Source organism: Pseudochaenichthys georgianus, chromosome 13 (assembly GCF_902827115.2).
Source record: "Pseudochaenichthys georgianus chromosome 13, fPseGeo1.2, whole genome shotgun sequence".
NCBI lineage: Eukaryota > Metazoa > Chordata > Actinopteri > Perciformes > Channichthyidae > Pseudochaenichthys > Pseudochaenichthys georgianus.
Genome location: NC_047515.1, coordinates 26,888,042 through 26,910,007, shown reverse-complemented (window position 1 = coordinate 26,910,007; position 21,966 = coordinate 26,888,042). Strand labels below are relative to the sequence as shown.

The 21,966-nt window shown below is 39.6% G+C and overlaps 2 protein-coding genes across 4 annotated transcripts in view; both read right to left on the bottom strand.

Moving 5' to 3' along the window:
- arhgef12a (Rho guanine nucleotide exchange factor (GEF) 12a) overlaps positions 1-14,922 on the bottom strand; it is a 48,313-nt gene extending 33,391 nt beyond the window's left edge. The window contains exon 1 of one of the 2 annotated variants that reach the window (XM_034097048.2): positions 13,515-14,922. In XM_034097048.2, coding sequence (XP_033952939.1) covers positions 13,515-13,546 — 32 coding nt within the window. In that variant the 5' untranslated portion in view covers positions 13,547-14,922. The remainder of the gene's footprint in view (positions 1-13,514) is intronic. The other variant, XM_034097049.2, reaches the window with a different exon arrangement.
- A 1,817-nt stretch (positions 14,923-16,739) lies between these two features.
- Positions 16,740-21,765, bottom strand: tlcd5a (TLC domain containing 5a). 2 transcript variants are annotated; one of them, XM_034098035.2, is made up of 3 exons: positions 21,416-21,765; positions 19,301-21,032; positions 16,740-18,884 (listed from the first exon to the last, which is right to left on the bottom strand). In XM_034098035.2, the coding sequence occupies exons 2-3, from the start codon at positions 19,494-19,496 to the stop codon at positions 18,352-18,354; spliced, it is 729 nt and encodes a 242-aa protein (XP_033953926.1). In that variant the 5' UTR covers positions 19,497-21,032; positions 21,416-21,765; the 3' UTR covers positions 16,740-18,351. The 2 variants fall into 2 exon arrangements, with proteins under 2 accessions (XP_033953926.1, XP_033953925.1); XM_034098034.2 differs by having other exon boundaries at positions 19,301-19,504.
- Between the last annotated feature and the right edge of the window lie 201 nt (positions 21,766-21,966).

The window sequence follows — 21,966 nt, the reverse complement described above, 5'->3', positions numbered from 1 at the left end:
AAGGCTCAGGATTATGGTTTTGTATTTCACTGTTATATAGCACACTGATAACAATGTTACTTTTAACATTGTTTCTCAATCCTTGAACTCCATACCAAACCATATTTGGATGGTCCAAAAATGTATTTAAATTATTATCATAAACATGCCACAACTAGTTTGCAATGGTTGAGGATTAGTAGTTGGGGTAGCCCTATTTTTAACCATACAATTTATTTAGCAATAAGAAAGATTTTTTGAAATGATTTGGCATCAAGAAGCTAAAGTGTGTATTCTTTCTTCCCCTAGGCACCAACAATACCGTGCATCACTTTCCTCCGATGTGACATCGGCTGCTGGGTCTAGTAGTCAGAGTATAACGTCATTTTTCAGTGAAGGACAGCGAAGGATCTATGACCCCAGTCATCCTCGTCAGAAATCCACAGGTGATGCTGTTGTGAAAGACCTTATCATTAAAAATGTTACTTATATTGCGTAGAAAGCCATGTATGCTTTCTCATGTTCTATTGTTCTTAATAATGTATTTTCAGTTTCTGAGGGTTTTCAAACCATTAAATAAGTTCAATTGTGACATTGTGTCACTGTGTTTAATGTATACCATTTTCATTTGTAAAGCAGCTCTTTGAAGATGCCAGAACGGAGCGCTGGAGGCAATATTGGAACTGGACTCAACCTTGATGATGATAATAATAATAATAATTATTATTAGTAATAAGCTTTATATTTGTAGAGCACCTTTTTTAATACAACAATTGTAGCCACACTCGGTTCACAGCAGTTCAATAGACACATTAACAGGGTTGGGTTGTAACTAGAGATGTCCCGATCCGATCACGTGATCGGGGATCGGAGCCGATCACGTGATTTTCAAAAAATTGGGGATCGGATTTTTTTTTTTAGGATTTTTTTATTATTATTTAATGTTACAAAACAAAAATGACCATGTTCACGTCTTAAAGTCATCCTGAGGACTTAGTTTTGGTTTAAAATTACACAACATCATGTATGTGTTGCTTTCTTTGGGCTTGTTTTCATAGACCTGGTTGCTTATTTCTCTGAAATCTGGCAACAGAGTGGGCGCAGTGTCTAGTAGTAGCAGTAAGCTAACGAGAGGCTACGTTCAGCTGGTGACTCGGGAGTCGGGACAGAGAAAATGTCAGGAGTTTGGAAGTATTATAAAATTGAAAGCGAAGGCAGTGTAACAGCCAGATGCAATGTTTGCAAGGCAGAGGTTCCGCGTGGTGGAAAGAACAGAGCTACGTTCAACACGACCAATCTAATACGCTACCTGAGAAACAAACACCAACAACAACACGGCGAGTACACAGCGGCCACTCAGGTAACGGCACTGAAACAACCAACACTTTCAGAGACTTTTAAAAGGAAAGAGAAACTGCCCCAGAACAGTGAAAAGGCCAACACAATAACAGCCATGATAGCTGAATTCATCGCGTTGGATGACAAGCCGTTATCTGTTACCTTTTTTTTCTCTTAATGCATTGCATAAAGATCGGATCGGGAAAAATCGGTATCGGCAGATTGTCAAAATCAAATGATCGGAATCGGATCGGAAGCAAAAAAAGGTGATCGGGACATCCCTAGTTGTAACGGAATACATGTAACGGCATTACGTAATCAGAATACAAAAATCAAGTAACTGTATAGTTAGATTACAGTTACTTTCGTAAACCTGAAGTGAATACATTTTGGATTACTTATTGGAATTCATGGTGGAAAGATTTCCTCTCAACATGTAATATTCATTACTAGTAGGTACAGCCGATTCGAATCATCAGAGCCGCCGCAGATGGACCAAAAAAGCGTTTGAAAAAAAATCGCGGGTCCGCTCGCTCAGTGAAACAATAACAACGAAACATGGAGGAACAAAAGTCTGCGTTTAGATCGCGTGTGTGTGTGTATATTAGGGCTGTACCCGAATATTCGACTATTCGTTCGTTGGTCAACGATTCGGGTTTTAATTTCATTATTCGGATATTTGTTTTTTTATTTATTTTCAATTCAAATTTTTTCCTAAATGTATGCTATCAATAAAGGCGAATTTCCATATTCTTATACTATATTTATACTTTTGAATTGCACTGTTAAAATGCGGAAATATATACAATCTCAGCCTGTGCTCCTGACATCGCGTTCACTCACAGTCACGAAACCAAACGGCACGCTTCACCTCGCTTCACCTCGTTTCCGAATATCCGAAACACACCTGAACACAAAATGCCGAAGACTTCAGCTGTGTGGGACCATTTTAAATTGGATGATGGTAAGAAGAAGGCAGTGTGCCAAATATGCGACAAGAAACTGGCCTACCACGGTGGCACAACAACTCTGAAAAGTCACCGGATGCTGTAAGTACTAGCCTAGCTTAGCTTAGTTTAGCTGTTGTCAAGTTGCCATGATGAAGCTGCTTTATCCGCCGTTTAAACAGTAACGTTACACATGATAAAATCGTGCACTTACTTTGCTTGGAAAATAGTTGCAAGCAAGCAACCGAATTGTTTTTTTATATTACTTTTTCAATTTGATCCGAATAGTGAAAATAATAGGAGCAATGTGAGAACATCTGGGACTAAGGCAATTATTGGCATACAGTTTGTTCATTTATTTGTCGTTCTTCATTTATTTAAATACTGTTTACTGTATCGGTAACAAGTATTACACTGTTAGGCCTACTGTTACGGCTATGTTATTAAAAGCATTGTTGTTATAACATAAATATGTGTTTTGTATCTTCAGGTTGTAAAACGTAATTTGGAACCAGATTTGGTCCCCAGGCGCTGCACTGCGGCTCGGTTACATGCAGAGGACACATTTAGTTTTAATGTATCCGAGTACTGAGACAATAAATAAATATAAATCGTAATAGTATGCTCTTTCTGCACTTCTGCTTAACAGCATGTTGTCAAGGTGTCTCGGAGCGTGTTATGAATTTTTTTTGGCCGAAATGTCCTTAAAATGAAGTCCGAGTTCGACATTTTAATTCATGTCCTGCCAACACTGGCAGGTCAGAAGGCGACACGCCCGTTCTAAGCCGTGTCCTTCACTCCTCACATCCCAAGCTGCATCCCCAAAAAGTGTATTATGTTGTTACATCGTTTCAGATGTTATGTTTCAGTTGTGCTGAACACATTCAGTTTCCTTTTGCTTTTTGTGTCTCCTGTTCACCAAAACATACCCATCTGTGATGGAAAAAGAAAGTAATCCAAAAGTAATCTAAAAGTAATCTGATTACGTTACTTTTTTAAGACACGTAACTGTAACTATATTCGGATTACTTTCAGAGCCATGTAATCAGTAATCAGTAACTGATTACATTTACAAAGTAACCCTCCCAACCCTGTTAGTATACCATGACAGGATAAAAGCAATGTAGAGGAGCTACAGCTACATTTCAACACATATATCCACTAAGATTAATACATGAAGACTTGTGACTCGGACTTGACTTGGACTCTTCTTGGGTGACTCAGACTTGGACTCGGACACAGGTAATTGTGACTCGGACTCGACTCGGACACTCCATGGGTGACTCGGACATGGACTCGACTACGACTCTCCCTAGGTGACTCGGACTTGGACTCGACTATGACTCTCCCTAGGTGACTCGGACTCGAAGAGTGGGGACTCGAGAGTGACTTGGACTCGTGAATTGGTGACTTGACTACAACACTGCCAAATACTAAACAGTTGCTGTTCAAGAAGCCCTGTATCTTCATGGATACATGCTCAAGTGATTGCAAAACCATCTTGTCTTTTAAAAAGGGCCTTTAAAGTATATACTGAAACAGTCATAGCAAAGATATCTTTACATTGTATCTTTAGTAAACAATATCAAAAGATCCACATAACAGTGAATGTCCAAAAGACAACAGCAGTGTATTGTTGTGTGCCCTGAATATACTATACCGTTTACTACTGTTTTACAGAACAACACTGCATTTCTTTGTTCATTTGTACCATTGCCTGAAAGGTGATGAATATTTGCAGCCTTAGATACACACTTTGCAATACATTGTGGCACTCGTGGTTTAAAATGCATGTCTGACAATTTATCTTATTGTCATGGGATTTAATAAATAGTATCACTCACGCATTGGATTAAGAACTTAATAATTGTATGCGTCAAGTTCGACCAATGAACAGCCCATAGAAGCTTTGCTCTGCTGCAGCACTTACAAGGGTTTTTCTTGTAAATCTTTCTACAAGAATAACACCAATAATTGCAGCTGTTCTTCTTGTGTGGATTAAGGTTTCAGCTTTTTGAGATCATACATACAAACTCTGACAAAAAAAAATGCTAAAGCTAGAGCTTTTTAACTGATTACCAACAGACAACATTTAAGTATACATCTCACTCAGCTCATTCAATGCTTCAGATTCAGCAATAAAAGCCTTCAGGCTAGGACTCTTCCTGGATGAGGCCATTACATGCGCAGGGAGTGAGAGAGGGATAAGGCAGGCAGAGTCAGAACAGGGTGGGATAGGAGGGAGGGGCAGCACTGGAGCGGGCCTGGGCTTGAATGCTCCATTGAGGTTTGGTGTTTTGATGGAAAACTGTGGCAGAGCTGGGCCAACTCCAGCTACAGTGGCAGTAAGAGAGGCCAGGACCAGACCAGACCACGAGAAAGAGACAAACAGTAAAGGAGGGAGGGACGGACAGCCCTGAGGGAGCAAGACTCTGACACAGAGACATTGCTGTGAAAGGGTCTCCTAAACTAAAGAGGAAGGAAAACGGTGAACAATAAGGAACTAGATCAACGCATGCAAGATTCAGGGGAAACACTTCAGGCTATTCTCAGTTCCTGAAACAGAGAAAGGCAGATATATATATATATAGAAATGTAGCTAAAAGTTGAATTATAAGTAGCTTATTCAACATTTTAAAAGAGGCAGCATAAAAAACGACATACTGATCTTGAGGACACGAGTTTGCAGGATAAACTGGCTTTACCAAAGTTGTTTTAGATACTTGATAAAGTAAGCTTTACTCTGACTTTTTCCTTGTCAGACAATGCTGCTGTTGTGGTTTGTGTTATATGGAGTTGCTGCAGCAAACTAGAGTTTCTAACCAAAAGCCGAGCAACACAGGTCACAGCACAGGTGTTGTTGAGGCAGTAAGAGGTGGGGCCTCTCTGAAACTGGGAGAGGATTGGACCGCTTTGGGAGTTGCCTGCAGCCCGCAGAGATCAGACAGAGGTGCGTTTCATTCTAGTAGATGAAATACAACATAACCTTGCAAAAAATCCTTAGATGTTAGATTACTCAGGGAAGCTTTGTAGAGCTGGAGTGTAACTCTTTGGTGACAGTGCAATGTCCTCAGCTGGGTTTTTTGCTGAGTCATGCCACTGGCCTGCCACGTATCCTATGGAGCTGGCAATATCTCCCGCTCAGCCTGCCATCCATTCATCCCACGTCTTTAAAACTGCTCTGTGATTCTATCTCAATGGTGTAATGATACAGTCTCTCCAAGAGCCTGATTCATGCTTGCAGCCTGCCAAAGTGAGAGAACACACACACACCGCTTATAATCTAATCTATATACCTGAGTCACACAATGTGGTGCACACACAAACACGCAGACAGTATTACGTCACTACTTTCCACTCCCTGCCACTGAAAAGGAAGTAGTCTACTACACCCACATATACCCCTTTCCAACCAAACTAGTTCCCGTTTAGGCTCCGTGCTTTTCTGGTTCCGAACCAGTTCTTCTTTTTAGCCCTGGTTGTGTTTCCACTGCCCACAGCCCGACTGGTGCTGCGTCATGACATCACCGTTTACGTCGCTGATTTTCTCAGCAACGCCGGTCATAACAACAACAACAACAACAATGGGTTACTGTGTTGGGCCGATGCTCATGTTGCTATTAATCATACGAAGCCAGATAAAACATGATACTCTTTCCCAGAGTGCAGTGGTTCATTGTTTATTAATGTGGTTCAGCGGCATATACTGACTGCTGCTCGTCCACCGGCGTTTAGTCTACCGTTAACTCACGGCAGCGTCTGCTGGAAAGCAGTAATTCACTTTTTTACTGTCACACAAGCAACTAATGCATATCCCCTAACCCCATTAGTGAATGTGTTTTAGTCTGAATTAACGCTTTTTGGCATCACAACACCATTATTAAAGTTTCTCTCTCTGGTATTAGTCAGGTGATGTTAGCATAGCCACTGAAGCTCATCTGACTATCTTGACTGTTTGTTGTTATCATATTTTGGCCAAGGCGTTTTCTACAGGCATATTTTACTTTATGATTTTACTTGTGTAGCCCATGTACTGATTCAACCCGATAGCTGCTATAATAAAAAACAACACGAAAACGTATGAGGCAGTGTGCTGGTCTTCAAAACGTGAAATAACTGTGAAACGGGTGGTCATTAAAAGCATGGTAAAAACAAAAAGCATCACACTATGCCTGGTTAGTGTTTCCTCACTTTATATAAGTGTGTTTTTTACAAGTGTGTTGTTGTCACATTGTAGTCACTTTGCTCACTGCGGTGGAAACAGGAAGAACTGGTGCTTAATCGGGCTCTAGCTCCGAACTGGCCCTGGAACTGCTTTGGTGGGAAAGGGGCAAGAGTGATACTCCTTCTTTGAACCCCATTCTGTATTACAGAGTAGTTTAATATCAAACACACTGATGCCACCCTTAACGTGTGACCTGAGTGTAATGACGTACTATTGTTTATCTTGGCTTTAGAAAATTAAGTGAGTGTCTCAGACAGTCACACACAGAGAGAGAGAGAGAGAGAGAGAGAGAGAGAGAGAGAGAGAAAGAGAGAGAGAGAGGAGAGAGAGAAAGAGAGAGAGAGAGAGAGGGGGGGGGGGGGGGGGGAGAGAGAGTGACAAGAGCAATAGCAATGGTGCTCAAGCTACAGCCTCAGGGGGAAAACAGTGCCCTTTCTGCCCCAATAAACCTCATCAGGATTCCTGACAGGAGGGCCGGGGATAGACATTTCTTCACGCTATGCTGTCTGCTGTCCTCCAGCACTGGGAAGGGAGAAGAGGTGGTTTAACATGCAACACCGTCAACAATGCTGCTGGGCCTGAGCTCTGTCACGAAAACCTGTCACTTTTAAGTTTACTAAAGTACAGGGTATGTTAAAGTGTCTGCAAGCAAAACATGAACACCTGGAACGGCATACTTTGTAAGCAGGATCTGTTATTCTGCTGTAAAATAAGTATTTGTGTCTGTTTGAAGCTGACCTATGATGACATTGTAGCTGACACAACATGTAGTAAAGGCACATTATTGTCTCATTCTCTCCACAGCTTTACAATGATCCATCTATTACATAACACTCAATAAACATAACAAGCGTAGTGAATGCAATGTTATAGTAGAATAAGTTATTGATCACTTAGAGAAAACATCAAGAAGTTCATGGAGCATCAAGAATATCTTAAAATTAATATCAACATATGTATAATGATTTAAAAGACATCATCCCATTCCCTACACATGTTATCCCTAACCTTTTTCTATCTTGGCTCTCTAAAATAATTGGACGTTTTTCAGAAAGCTGAGTCCTCACTCTGCCTGCAGGTTGGTGATAGAACCTGTGTTCTGACACTGGTTCTTGTAGAGAAAGTGTAGGGGTGTGTTATTTTGTCTAGTCACCCCTGAATCAGCAGAAACAGGCAGATTAATCACAGACAGTGCTGCTGGTCTTTCTCTACAATACAGACTCTCCTAACACACAGAGACGACATTCATACAGAGCATCCCCTCTCTGAGAGACAGGGACACAAACAGGCCACAGAAATGACAACCAATCAAATACTGATGCTTCTTAACGTCAACCATTCATTTGTTCCTGTAGACAAAGATCCCCCAGACATACAGTAACAAAAGAAACAAATCTGTATTGTATGAATCAATGTAGCGTGAAATAAGGTACTTAACAGCACGGAATCTAAGATAAGTCCCCAGCATCACTTGGGGCAGTCTGCAGAATAGCGTGGCTTTCCAAGTGTCACAGTTAGCTTGGAGGCACTAGCCTAGTTCATGGTTACAAAACCCTTAATTGGACATGTGAAGACATGGCACTTGGGCAAGACAGCTCTTTACCCGTGTCCCCTTTTTCTCCATTGTAGTGATTCTGTCTTTTGTGAAGTGAAAGTAATGTTTGGGCCCTGAAGCTCTATTGGCGAACGGGGCCGGATTGTAGAGGGTGTCCACAAGCATCAGCATCACAGGGCTCGGTGATAGACCCCAACTCCTCCAGCACTCAGAGCCACGGCTAATGCTTAGACTTTACCCACAATCCAACATCACTACCCCTGGGGCATCGCCTGTTTCTTTCTCCCTCTCCTTTGATATTTCAGAGTCCTGTTTTCCTTTTAAACTAGGGTTGTTGCGACTAAAACCACTAAAAGAAAAATCATGAATACGATACAAACAAGACAAAAAGGCCCTTATTAAACCACAAATGGACAACCCAATCCCACTTTTCATTTGTACTTGCTTATTTGTGAAGGCATATTTGTTGCAAGAGTAAATGCTCTATATACAGTAATGAAAAAAATGATGCAATCATTTGAAGAAAGGGGCAGATTAAAGAAAATAAAGGAATAACTGATGGATGTGATTGCAATAATGAGTGAAAAGGGCTGAAATGGGGCCTGACAAGAATTAACAGAGTATGGTGAGAGTTGGTGTGTGTCTGCAAAAGTGACATCCAGGTGTGAGCATAGTCTTCCTCAGTTCCTCATTTACATTCTACAAATAAACAAATCTAGTCTCTCATTCGGGGCTGAATTCTGGTAGATACTAAGTTGCAATACAAGCAATTCAGGTAGTTGTTGAAATAATCATCTTTGAACGCAGCTTCTCACCTAACTCGCATGATATTGCAGCGGTGTTGCGGCATAGAGAATATAAAGCCACCCACCTTAAATTGTGTGAGTCTGGTCAATAACAACTAGGGATGCACGATATTGGTTTTTTGAAACCGATACCGATAACTTCCTGCTTCTCAAGACCGATACCGATAACCGATAATAATATTATATATATTAAATGTACCTGTAGTTTTTGCACACCTGGTGGTAAAAAAAAAGACTAGTAGTGAGCAAATGACATGAGCATTACTACTATGAACAAAACAAAGCCAAGAACAGTTTTGACTCTTCAAAGTGAATATATTTATTTTCCCAAATAAAGTTCTTGCCTTTTTCAAAAGCCTCGTCGATAGGTAAAAGCCCCGGTGCCTTTGCAGCTGGCTTTGGATTCGCCGCTAGTTTAGCAGCTCAGGCGTCTTCGTACGCTTTTAACACACCTGGCAATGTTTCAGGTGACTAATCAGGTTGGAAGTATTATAGCTCGTTGCCTTTTTCCCACTTCTGCACTGCATTTGTTAATACAAATAGCAAGCGAACTATCTAACTCTGAAACTTTGAAATAGTCCCATACTACCGACGACATGTTTGTTTACTGTCCTGGCTTCACGGCCGCACACCATTTACGTCACAGCCAGGCATGAGTTAGGGAGCGCTGGATTTGTGAAAAACTCCCCTCTTCCTAAACCACTAATACCACAGTACTGGCAAAACGGGAGGAGCTGAGTGAAAAACAAGCGCCCCTCATCCCAATCCACCCACACCGCAGTATTTTTTTCTTTTTTTTTTACCCAAAAAATATATTGTATATTATCGGGGCTATTAATACTGTTATCGGGTTTATCGGGATGACGTCATAATTCCTAATATCGGACCGATAATGATCGTGCACCACTAATAACAACATCTATTTCCAGAGCCCTGTGTCAAATCGCATCACTGACAACTGTAATTTCAATGTTAGCATAATTCCAGGTTGGCAACAGGATAAATGACAACATAGCAATATGATGGACCACTTAATTAGTACTGGCATTTAAAACCATAATTCACATCAGATGGGCTAAAGACGCCCATTACAGGAGTAAGGGACTAACGGTAAGGACTAAGGAGTCAAAGTGCCACTGTTATGGATCAATACGTTTCTCCTTTCAAGATTTCAAGATTTAAAAATGGAAAGGCTTTATCATCATATGCACAACAGTTACAGTGCAGTTGTTTTCATTGAACACTTCATGCCAGGCTTCTCCAACAGTGGACGATACAATATACTTATGATATAAAGAAATACAAAAAGTGAAATAGTGCATCAAATTGAACTGTTGATTAATGAAGGTGTCTGTATGTGTTGTTGTGATGGCAGATGTAACCATGAAGATAACAGAGTCGGTGTACTTAAACGCGGTAAATAATTTTATTTTCTTCTCAAATATATCCAAGTCTTGGACACATCATGTCACCAACAACCATGATATTTTCAAATTATTTTTGAATGTGGCAAACACCCAGTCTCCACATAAGATCTTATATAAGCTGTTGAAATAATTTTAAATCAATGATCCACTTTGCATCCAACTGCTTTTCACCTGTCCGCTGTGCATATATTTCAAATTTAATTTCAAACCTTTATTTATACAGATAAAATCCCATTGAGATCATTGATCTCTTTTCCAAGGGAGACCTGCTCAAGTAGTTCCACATGAAACATAAATAGAACAACAAAAGGACATCATACAGCATCATTTACAAAATTATCCACATAAATGGAGGTCCTGCATCCATTATGTATAGAAACCATAACACAGCAAGATACATTTTTGCTTTCAAAACAAACGCAGGTGGTTGTTAGATCTTGAGCCAAGAAATATTTAAAATGCATCAGCTTGCTTTGACCTTAAAATGCTGTGACAAACATTTGTAATGAGGAGAAAGGCCTTCAGGCTACAACAAGTGAGCTTAATGTATAGTTCTCAATTATTGAGAGGATTTTTTCTCTGCTCCTGATTTTAATGTTAGGGAGAGAGCGCTTTTTTTATGATCTTGAAAATCCCATTATTTTAATTGATATCTAGCTTGAATTATATGCTCTGTTCCATTTAATATGTGCTGATTCAATAATTGAAGAAATTGCCTATAACTTGAACTAGAGTAGAATTTCTGCAAGTCTGCAAAAGTTGCATTGTATTCTCTCAGTTTTGGCAAACATGTATAGATAATAATTCTCCTTGGCATGCTGAGCAGGAGCCTGTGCACTTCTGATCAGAGCTTAGACTGAACTCTGGATAGTCATCTTAATGCACAGTGAAGAGCAGCTGACACAGCTTCCCTAGTATCCGTGCTGACTACATGGAGTTGAAGCATACTGCATTATAAGGGCGGAATGCCAAATACAGCAGACGCATTCAGGCAGACCCAGCTGTCAGAACCCCTCCTTAAAGGATGCATACTACAGTAAGGCACATTTCAACTCCAGTTCCACATTATCATCACTTAGCTATGACAAAATTAGTTTATTATTCAAATCATATCTTTTGATTAAAAAAAATAACGATTTCAATTATAGATCTTATTTGATGTATTTATCCATTTTATGGATGCAGAATTGCAAATGTGTCTTTTCTTTCTGTTTCATTTTATTGTAATGGTCTCGTCAAAACCAACAATCTGAAGACATCATCATTGCCACAAAAAGGCCGAAGGAGTGATCGCCCAATCATTGACATTATCAACAGTTATGTAAGAGTCGTCAATGATAATAAATGAATAACAAACTGTTAGATGCAACTCTTTTCATACAATGCACACATAACACACTTTTCCTCCAACAGGTTAACAATGAGGACAAACTCGGACCAGCCTCCCTGGATGTACCTGACCTACACTGGTACTCTGGACAGCCAGTTTGCTCCCACTAAAAGCTATTGTTTACTATTAGTGATGTCACTAGCACCAGTTCCCGGGAGGGCCTCAGGGGGGGTGGGAAAAACGTGGAGATCAGCAGAACTCTATGACAAAGAGCTAGCAGCACACTAAACTGACCCATCGGCTGGCAGCCCAACCCCAATGGATGTTGGATGCATACTCCCACCACAGCCAACAGAGCGAAAACAAACTGCACAACACCACACATAGTGGAGGGACAGCCAGGGACGAGACATATAGATGGACTTAAGAAGAGAGATAAATACAGACAACACCATAAATCAATAAAGTCATTATCAAGCACTGTGGGAAGCACCCTCCAGAAACTGCTGCAGTCCAAAACATATTTTGTGCAGAGTAACAGAGTTTTCACACAATTCTAGTGTGGATTTTATGACAGTTTTTGAAAACAAAACAAATATATCAACCAATGATCCCTCCAAAGATATCAACCCCCATACTTCGACTAAAGGGAAGATACTTATACTACCAATGTGTGTAACACAGCCTCAAGATTTCACATGCAGCATGCCTGCAGCAAATCGGAAATGACCAAATATGATGTATGATATAGTTACACTGTCTCATAGCAACCTAACCCTGGGTGCTTCATGTTATCGGGAGGATCTCTGTGATTTATATGGCAATCACCCACAGTTTACATTTCAACACTGGTGTGATTGGAAAGCACTGATTTGTTCATGAAAGCACCCAGAGACATCACAGTTCCTCCAGTTGTCTAGACTCTAGTTAATACTGCCATTCACAGAATTAAGGTCATATTATAAAAAGAAAATAGCAATACAATAGCATTTGGTGCCATCCTGGCAGTGGGGGAGGGGGGTCATATAAAATGGGGTTGGGCTTTTAGCCTCCAGCTCATGCCCTAGCCAGAAGGGTATCTCAAATCCCAACCTGTGCAATAAAGCTTCCCTCCGCTCTAAATCTACAACCACATTCCACTGTATTGGCCTGCTCTCCTTGCAGGTATGTGGGATTCAGGTGGGAAGGCTGGATACAAAGCAACAGCTTCACTTCTGTTACACTGCAGCGTGCATCCAATGTGGAATAGAAACCTTGTTATTCTTACAGGTAGAACAAGATAGAGGGATACATTTTCTTGTAAAAATACATTGAGAGAATATTGACCATTTATATCAACATGAGTTATTATGGAATAGATTGGTCCTTCTATCATTTAGTGTGTTTTTTGTGCAAAATACATATACAGATGAGACAGGGTGATAAGCTGGGTAGATTGGGTTGTTGTGTAAATCCATAGATTGTTTTAATAGGTGTAGCAAAAGCTTTAAAGGCTTAGAAGTAATAGGGATGTTAAAGGTGTGCAGGATCACAGACGATTATTCTCGGGCACACAATCATTGGCAGGCCTTCTCAATCCTTGGACAAGTACTACTTTACTGTCTGCAGAAAGCCCCATTACCCATGCTGAGTTCAGCAGAGTTTCCATCAAGATCTAATGTCCTTCCTTAGTAATTAGATTGTATAACATAGTTATTACAGAGCACATCACCACAAAGAAGTGCTTTATTTGGGACCATGAAAAACATATTTTCATCAGACTGAGAGTTGGGTTACAGATAAATATCATCAAAACAAATCAATAAACTGTAACAGAATACCATGTGATATTACTGTGAAGATGCAGTGAGTGCATGTGGGGAGCAGAAAGGGCATTAAAAGAGTATAAAGATGTGTGTAGACTGTACCTGTCAGTGAAGCTGGACTGTGTGTCACTCATTGGGCTTCCGGTTCTAGATTTGCAGCAAATTATATCCGATTAACATTTTCCAGAGTGTGATGAGGCGATTTCCTGGAGCGTCCTTCTCTTGCATTCGTGTGAAGTAGGCAAGGGTTTTCAGAATGGTGTTGATAATAGATTACTTGTAGGACACTGTTGGCTGTTTGCAAGGCACGTCCAAACACTTGAGAAAACACAAATACTACCTAAACGTTATTTGTCAAAAAACTGAATAGCGAGGAATTACAGTGCAGACCTTAAAAAATGTATCGGGGCCTCTGTCGTATTTGCTGTGCAGTCGGATGGTATCCTTCCTCGGCTAAAAACAATATGTTGGCCACAAGAAAGAATATACTGCGTCAGTTGGCACAAGTTGTGGTGCATGTATAAACTCCTTGTATGAATTATGTGCATTCACATCCCAGTGTTCCGTCGATACGAAATGTGTAAACAATATGTACTCCAATATATCAGACCCCTTGGCCCTGCGGTGTAGTCCGTCTGCCACCACCCCAGCTCGGCTGAAGATTGGTTCCTAAATTATCTTTGAAGATGATGGAAATTCCTCCAGTCCCATTTGGTATTCCCTGCACCAAGAAATGCCTGTCTGTGGCTGTGGGGAAGACTCTCCCGTGACCATGAGAATCGCTCAATACCGAGTTTAAACGACCCGTGTTACAAATTAGCAACAACTGCAGCTAATGTTACATCGGTCTTAAACGTTAGATTCAAAAAGAAAATGTGTAGGATGGTATATAGAACAAAAAACAGGATGGCTTTTTAAGAAAACTGTTTCTCACTGAAAGCTGGCTGGCGTTGAATCTCGCCAGCTACCAGCTAACAAAACAGATGAGCTCTTTCAGCAAAAAAAACTTTGCCTCGTACGCTCTTGTCTCGAGTGCAAACTAAGCAAACTCCCGTTCACAACAATGAGCCGGCTAACGACCGAAAACTATATATAAACAGCACGGCATGAATATTTACTGGTTGCGAAATGTCTCTGTATTGTGTCCTTCAAAAAGTCTCCTTGAGCAAAGAAAGTCCAGTGAAGTCGTTAGCACATCGCAGCGGTCCTTGACTCCATGTTTCCAGAATTCAGTCGTTTCTCGGCAGAATTCCCGTGGATGGAAGAAGGCTAGCTATGTGGCCAGCTAACGGGACATAAAGTCACACCAGTCCTTCGTAAATAACGACAAAAACCCAACGAGGCGGTTAAAACTTTCAGCGAACATCAAACGCTGCTTTTTCCAACGCAAGGGGTTATTTGTAAAAGATAATAACTTTTGCAAAGGTACCAAAAATCCCACTTTCTGCCGCTAGCAACGCCCTAGCCAGCTAGCTGTTGGAGTCCAGTAGCGCTTCACTAACCACTTCCGCCGGGAGATGGGAAAACTCATTTTGTTTCAGCATAATGTTGGGGAAGACTGCTGAAAGACAACACGAACATAACACAACACTAACTATGATGCCAATACTTATACTTATTATATCGTTATAACTACACTTGGTAGTAGTAATAGTAAATTATAGTATTCATGTATTTGTATTTGATTTGTATAGTAGTGAATATTAGATTATGGGAAGAAGAAGGAAGAAAAATGTAGCCTATGTGACCTTCTTTGGAACTGCACCACCAAGTCGATGACAAAAAAACACAATTAGCAAAAAATAACAATTGAATAATTCTCAACGGTTTTTTTATAGAGAAATGTTGATTATTTTATAGACCAATAATTACTGACTAGTTATGCCATCTGTATGTAATATTCATTACAACTGTATTTGTGTATTGAACACTGCACCTTAATTGTATATGCTCCAAAATATGCACATTATCTAAAGAAATGTATTCATATGTATAAATCATGTATTTACATTACTACAACACTATTTATGTAAATGTGATGTAACCTCATGCACTTTCCTACTTTTTGCACTTTCTAGTTGGATGCAAACTGCATTTCGTTTGACTCTGTGCAAGGACAATAGAGTTGAACTAATCCAAATACAGCTATCCATTAAACTGGTACATTTGTTAAATATAAAAAACACACTGAGGGAGAGGGAAATAGATTATATTTCTATTATTCAATACAATGATAAATTGATAGACCCGTTACAGTCCCGGTTGTCTTTTTTTTTTTTTTGCATAACAACAAAAAAGAAGATACTTTTTCCTTTGGTGGTTGATTCTCTTGATGATTATATGTGTTGTTGTATTTTTTCAAGGTTTTCATGACTCTGTCTGCATGTGGTTGTTGTGGGACAGGGAGAACAGTCATTATGTTCATTATTTACAGCTTACAGCCCAGTCCTTTGTCCATCATCAACAAGAAGGCACTGCTATTCTGATGAAAGTGTCTTCATTCATCCAGATAGAAAGCTTGTCAACTGGCAAACTACTGCAGAGCATTTCAAGACTAAGATCCATATTCATTGCAATCAATATTAGTTGATGTAATTTGCATTCATACAATTGTTTAACTTACTTTAAATGTGCATTTTTGTTATTTTACTCAAGCTGAGAAAAGGTGCATTTAAGAACACCATGTTGTCAATGTTATAATGAAGGATATGTGTTTATTGTGGGTTTTCCGAATAAATTATTTGTACTACCGCAATGAAACTGTCCAAATCCTCTTTACCTTTAAACAGCCGCTGTTGTGAGTGAAACATGTTCAGTTGTAGGCTACTTCTCTACCTTCTCTTGATCTGTTATTTGTTTTGTGTGACCCATTGAAATACATATATGAGCTAGTGCACTGGCTACAATCATATTCGCTTTGTTTTGGATTGCTATGCTTTTTTTTATTATTGTTTCTGACAACTGACACTTTACCATATCATTTTACAATAAGCACTTCACTGTGTAACAGTATCATACACCGTATTTTAGTTTGCTTTAGGCTTGATATATTTAATACACAGAGATTTAAAACAGTTGAATTTATGCAAAAAATGTAAACTAGAAAATGATGACAAAGTAGTATTTGACACTTTTGTGTCTAATACTACTACAGAAAATGATGACAACGTAGTATTTGACACTTTTCTCCTACATGTCAGAACGACTGATCATGTCTCCTGATCATCATTCTTCATATACCATTGATCTGACACCACCATGTGGACAGTTCAGGTAACTGCAGTCTCAGTCATAAATGAACAAATGCAGCTGGTCCTTCAATTATAGTTGAAATGTGTTTGTTTACATTTTATTTCAAGGCATACAAACAGTCTGTCACATTTGTATATCCGACTTCACAAAGGCAAATCATTTAACCCCAAACTCAAAATGGTCCTTCATTACTGCTATGTAGATTTTGGAGGGTTACATGTGCAGCATAGAACAAACAGTAACAAACATTTAGAAAGGTATAGATAACTAAGGCACACACCAGTTCGATTTTTTGTTTCTTTGATAGAATGGTGATGCTCACATGATTCTGCCACAAAATCAGCAAATCTCAATAAAACATAAAGAGAACAAATAAATAAATGGCAAGCCTTTTAGCACACTACTGCAGAAATCCATGTGCACTGATAATAATGATGATAATCATATACAAATATGGTCATAATAATAAGAAAACAGATCCAAGCTCAAAGATAAATCCAGGTAGTTTGGTAGCTTTATCGGCATGGAGCAAATGCAGTCATGGAGTAAGATAAATCGTATCCCATAATGCACTTGTGTGTTCTTTCTGGACAATATAATATCACAATCACTATTGAGATGAATATTTTTCTGATAATTACCATCACAGTATAGCAATCATCATATCACATTAAATAAACATGAAATACTTAAACTCATAACTCTCCAAACAGGTAGTAGGTCAAATAAATACTTTTTGATGTGTTAAGAGTGAGTGGAACAGAACTTTGCAAAAAAATAACCTGATATGAGCAATTCATCTCGATATGATTTTGCACGCTGTACAGATTGCTGACTATACATTTAATTGAATTATCGTGTCTAACAAGATCTCTGTGAGACTGAAATGTGACTCTACAAAATGAAATTAACTGAGAGCTATCAGAACAGACAACGTATCCTTTGTAATCGCACATCTCAAATAACGACCAACCATTTCCACATATTCAAAGTCAACATAAATATCCAAATGGACTGCAAAACAATAGCATTACCAGCGCAGAGTTCTATTTATGAGAAGGGTCTCTTGATTTATCCGTGGAAAGTTAAATGAATGTTTTATGGGCAGGATCTTGAACCAAGATTTTAGAAAGCAGGAAAAGGGTAAAGTTGTTGCTATAAACTAAGTAATCAAACATATCACATACATTTATCTGGAATCCATCCCACTCTTCATCTCCCTGAGTACACCTTTCACATCTGCTCGCAGTTTCCCATATGCCAAAAACCTATTGAAATTATGAAAAATGTTTCACAAAGAGGAAAGGCATAACATGTAAACTGTCTCTTTCCTAACATTGCGCTTTCCTTTGCAAGCAATTCCACAACATGTTACTAGGGCACGGTTCATTGCAACTGAAAGCAACATCTGTTCATGTGTTTGCAGAAAGTGCTTTAGTTTTCAGTGTCTTAACCTACATCCGTGTTGTTTCTTAACTGCACATTTTACACAACAATCAAATATGTGTTCGGCTGAATTAGCTGGATAAAAGTCCAGAAAATGTTAGACCTAACAGAAAGATGTCAAAGGAGGGTTCTCGATTTGAATGATCCATTTTGAAATGTCAGTTTTACATACAAAAAGTTGATTTTCTTTGTAATTTCCCTTGGTAATGGTAAAAAAAACAGACTGACTTTGGAAAGCCAATCAGTCATTCTTTCCTTCATGACCATTAGCTGCCACTGTTTCTTGTTGGTCTCTCCTCTGTTTTCGCCAGCTCTTGCTCTTCTTTATGCAAAATCGAACAATGTCCACCATGAACACCCAGGACAGAGCATACATAGCCACTCCCCCACACTTGATAAAGAATCTTGGGTTGGGTGAGATCAGCTCACAGTACAGCATTGTGCCTCCCACGAACACTCGCATCACCACAAACAGCAGCACGAACAGGACGTCCACAATGTCCCCCAGCCGTGTCCCGTAATGTCCAGTCTGTTTGATGAACCAGCGTGCCTGCAGGAGGGGGTTAGTGATTTCACTGCCAAAGAGCACCGCGCAGGCTTCGATGCCAGACTCCCCCAACCACAAGGTCAACAGGATTCCCAGGATGCTCATGGTGTGGTGGGCCAACATAACGGGGCCCTCTGTGCGGAAGTACACACACCAGGCCATGTCGAAAATAAAGTAGCCGAGGCTCACCAACATGGCACTTATTTGCAGAGGACTGTTCTTAGTACCTAGCAACAGAACAATTGTTTTTAGTTAGCATGTATTTTAAATACCAGTCATAGAATACAGAAGTAATAACTGAGACAGGAGCACATCATTATCAATATCAACATGTAGCATCAAAACTTTTGATAATATACTTTGTAAAATACCCCAAAAAGACAGGAGAGGTACAATTATTTGGTCATTGCTGAATGGTTTACTCCCACTTTGAATATGTTTTCCTTTTGGTAGTTTAAATAAAAGTCTGCATGATAATAGCTGTTTCAAAAACCATTTTCCACAACATGCTTAGCATTATAGAGATGAAACAATTAGGCAATCAATACATAACTGTATATGCAACCATTTTGCAACCAAGTCATTTAGTCCCTTTTCAAGCAAAAGGGTTGATAATTTGAATCCTAAGTAGTAGGTGTCCTACCTGGATTAGTGAAAGGCCAGGGTCCATCGACATAGCCTATGTATCCTGTGATGCAGACTGCCAGGATGCCATGTACCAGGGTGACGAGGCGACAGTTCCACTCGTAGCTCCTGGACCCGTTGACGTTGCACAAGATAAAGTAGAGAGAGACCCAACAAGACAGGCACAGGAGTGTACCAACCACAACCAGTGACATCTTCTCCACTACAGAAAAAACAAACAAGTTTAAAAACACTAAACCCACTTGCAGTTTCTCCAAAGACCTGCCTCTCAGCCGTCATCAAGCCAGTTTTGTATCAGAAAGAGAAAAAAGCAAACAGGCACATATTGTGCAGTTATATCGCTCACAGTAGAAAGAGACAGCATTACCGTCCAGAGACTTGGACTGTGCAATCCTTTGTCAAGGACCAACAATTAGCCTTTGCTTGAACTATAATAGCACCACAGTTGGATGGCATTGGGTCCAGTGGGGTGAGGGGGACGTCTCTTCTTCTGCTGTGACGTTTGTACTAGGAGGTGAGCCCATTCACAGAGTCAGGCCCACCTTAACTGGGGTGGAACAACACTTGAATCTCAAAGAATAAACAAAGTATTTTTTTTAATTAGACAAGAGGTTACTGGGTAATGGGCCTCAGACAATCTCATGAGAGAAAGACTGTGTTTCTGGTATGGAATTGTTTAATATGGCCCTTTAGGTCTAGTCATCAGTCATCTTCTCTCACTAACCTGTCTGATGCAGGCAAATGGCCTTGGAGCTTTAAACATTTGTTCCCTACAGCTGTGTGGTGGTGTGACCCTGATAGTTTATTGGGTTTGCCCAAAACATTCATAAAACATCTCTTTAACAGGACAAACCTGGAGCAGTGTCAGAGAGCAGTAAGGACACCCAGGAGTCCATCTTAACAGGTGATCAGATGGATGGCTTCCTCGAGCCAACCACTCCCAGCTAGGAGCAGAGCTTGCTTTGACTCATTTTCAAATGTAAATGATTAGTTTAGGAATAGTTAAATATTGAGGAGTGAGCGAGAGAACTGGTTTGGCAGGGTTTGTGTCACTGCTGTGTCTCAGCAAATGTCAAATTATTGTTAGACAATTGTGAAAAATGCCTATTAAAGCCCAATGTGATTATCTCCTAAACAATCTACAGGTAACACACTTGTCCCAACACAACACACATAAACAAAGATGAAAACTAAAATATAAGTGCAATACAAATAAAATATTGCCTGGACCATAACAAATAAAGACAAAAATACATCCATAAACAAAAAAACGAGGTAAATAACATTATCTCCGGTTTTCTAGCATTGCATTGCAACCAGAGGTGGAAAAAGTACTCAGATCTTTAAGTAAAAGTAGAAGTACCAGAGTGTAAGAATACTCTGTTACTGTATACAATTATTAGCGTAAACATACTTAAAGTACCAAAAGTAACAGCACTCATTATGCTGATTGGTCCATTTCACAACTATATATCATATGTTTTTATAATAAATATTGACGCATTAAAGTGTATCAAAGCTGGTAAAGTTGGGGCTAATTTTAATTACTTTGTATACTGCAGGGTAGCTTGTGAATTTACTCCAGGGTTAAATAAAGTCTTATTTAAGAGTTGTTTATATTTTACATCATTAATCCAAATATGCAAAGTAACTAAAGGTATTAAATAAATGTAGTGGACTAAAAGTACACAACTTACCTCAGACTGGTAGTTATGTAGAAGTACAAGTAGCTACAAATTGTACAAATAAATAAAAAGTACAATACTTCAGTAACTCTTCCTAGTTACTTTACACCAACACCACTGTAGATAAACAATATACACTCCATCATTTAGTAATTCAATATATCGATCTCTTTTATATCGTTTGTAACTTCTGTTTTGTATTGTATGCTGCAGTTTTAGCAAGGACACTCGTGATAAACAAATGTTATACATGAAGTTATAAATACACAGTTGAAATGCTAGGACTGGCAAATACTGTTTTTAGAGCTTATCCCTGGATGTAAAATGATGCTCTCACACCGGCTAACTACCCAGCAAAGTAGCGAGCTAACGACGGCTAACAAAGCGTTTTCTGTTTGACGTTAACACACGCAGTGAAATAGCATTACCTTGATGGAGCACATGTGGCCGTCTCTTCGTTTACATCCTGCGTGTTTTTGTCCTGTGGAGTGGATATATGTTTCTGAAGGAGACTGTCAAAGGGTTGTTAGCCAACACAGTGGCTGCTATTTGTTATCTTTAACGTGAGCTCCGCCCGGTGGCAACAACAGCCTCCTTCAGCATCCCTTCACTCCCCTTTCACCTCATTACTAGCTGTGCATGCAAATGTACCAACTGGTAGCATAACAGAGAATTGAGCCTTGGTTGTATAATCTCATACTAAACCGTAGTTTAGAGATTACGGCAGGCGTGGTTAATATTTACATAAACATGTTTTCCATCGTTCTGGACATTTTCCCAAAGCGATTGGAAGTGGGGCGATCAGTTTTGAGCAGTGGCGACCCCCTGCGGACAATATTATACATTACACCTGTTCTCCTCAGATTGGCGACAAAATGGAAGATCTACATTATTTATTAACTCATTAGAACTACATTAATTTGTATTTTATTCTTACATGTGTCATATGGGACTGCACACTGGTACAGACAATATTTCA

Bases quoted from the DNA above. Each gene is read 5' to 3' on its own strand.
- tlcd5a (XM_034098035.2), bottom strand. From the start codon at position 19,496: ATGTCACTGGTTGTGGTTGGTACACTCCTGTGCCTGTCTTGTTGGGTC. The intron at 18,885-19,300 runs GTAGGACACCTA...TTCTGTTGCTAG, and splicing joins CTGGCCTTTCACTAATCCAG to GTACTAAGAACAGTCCTCTG.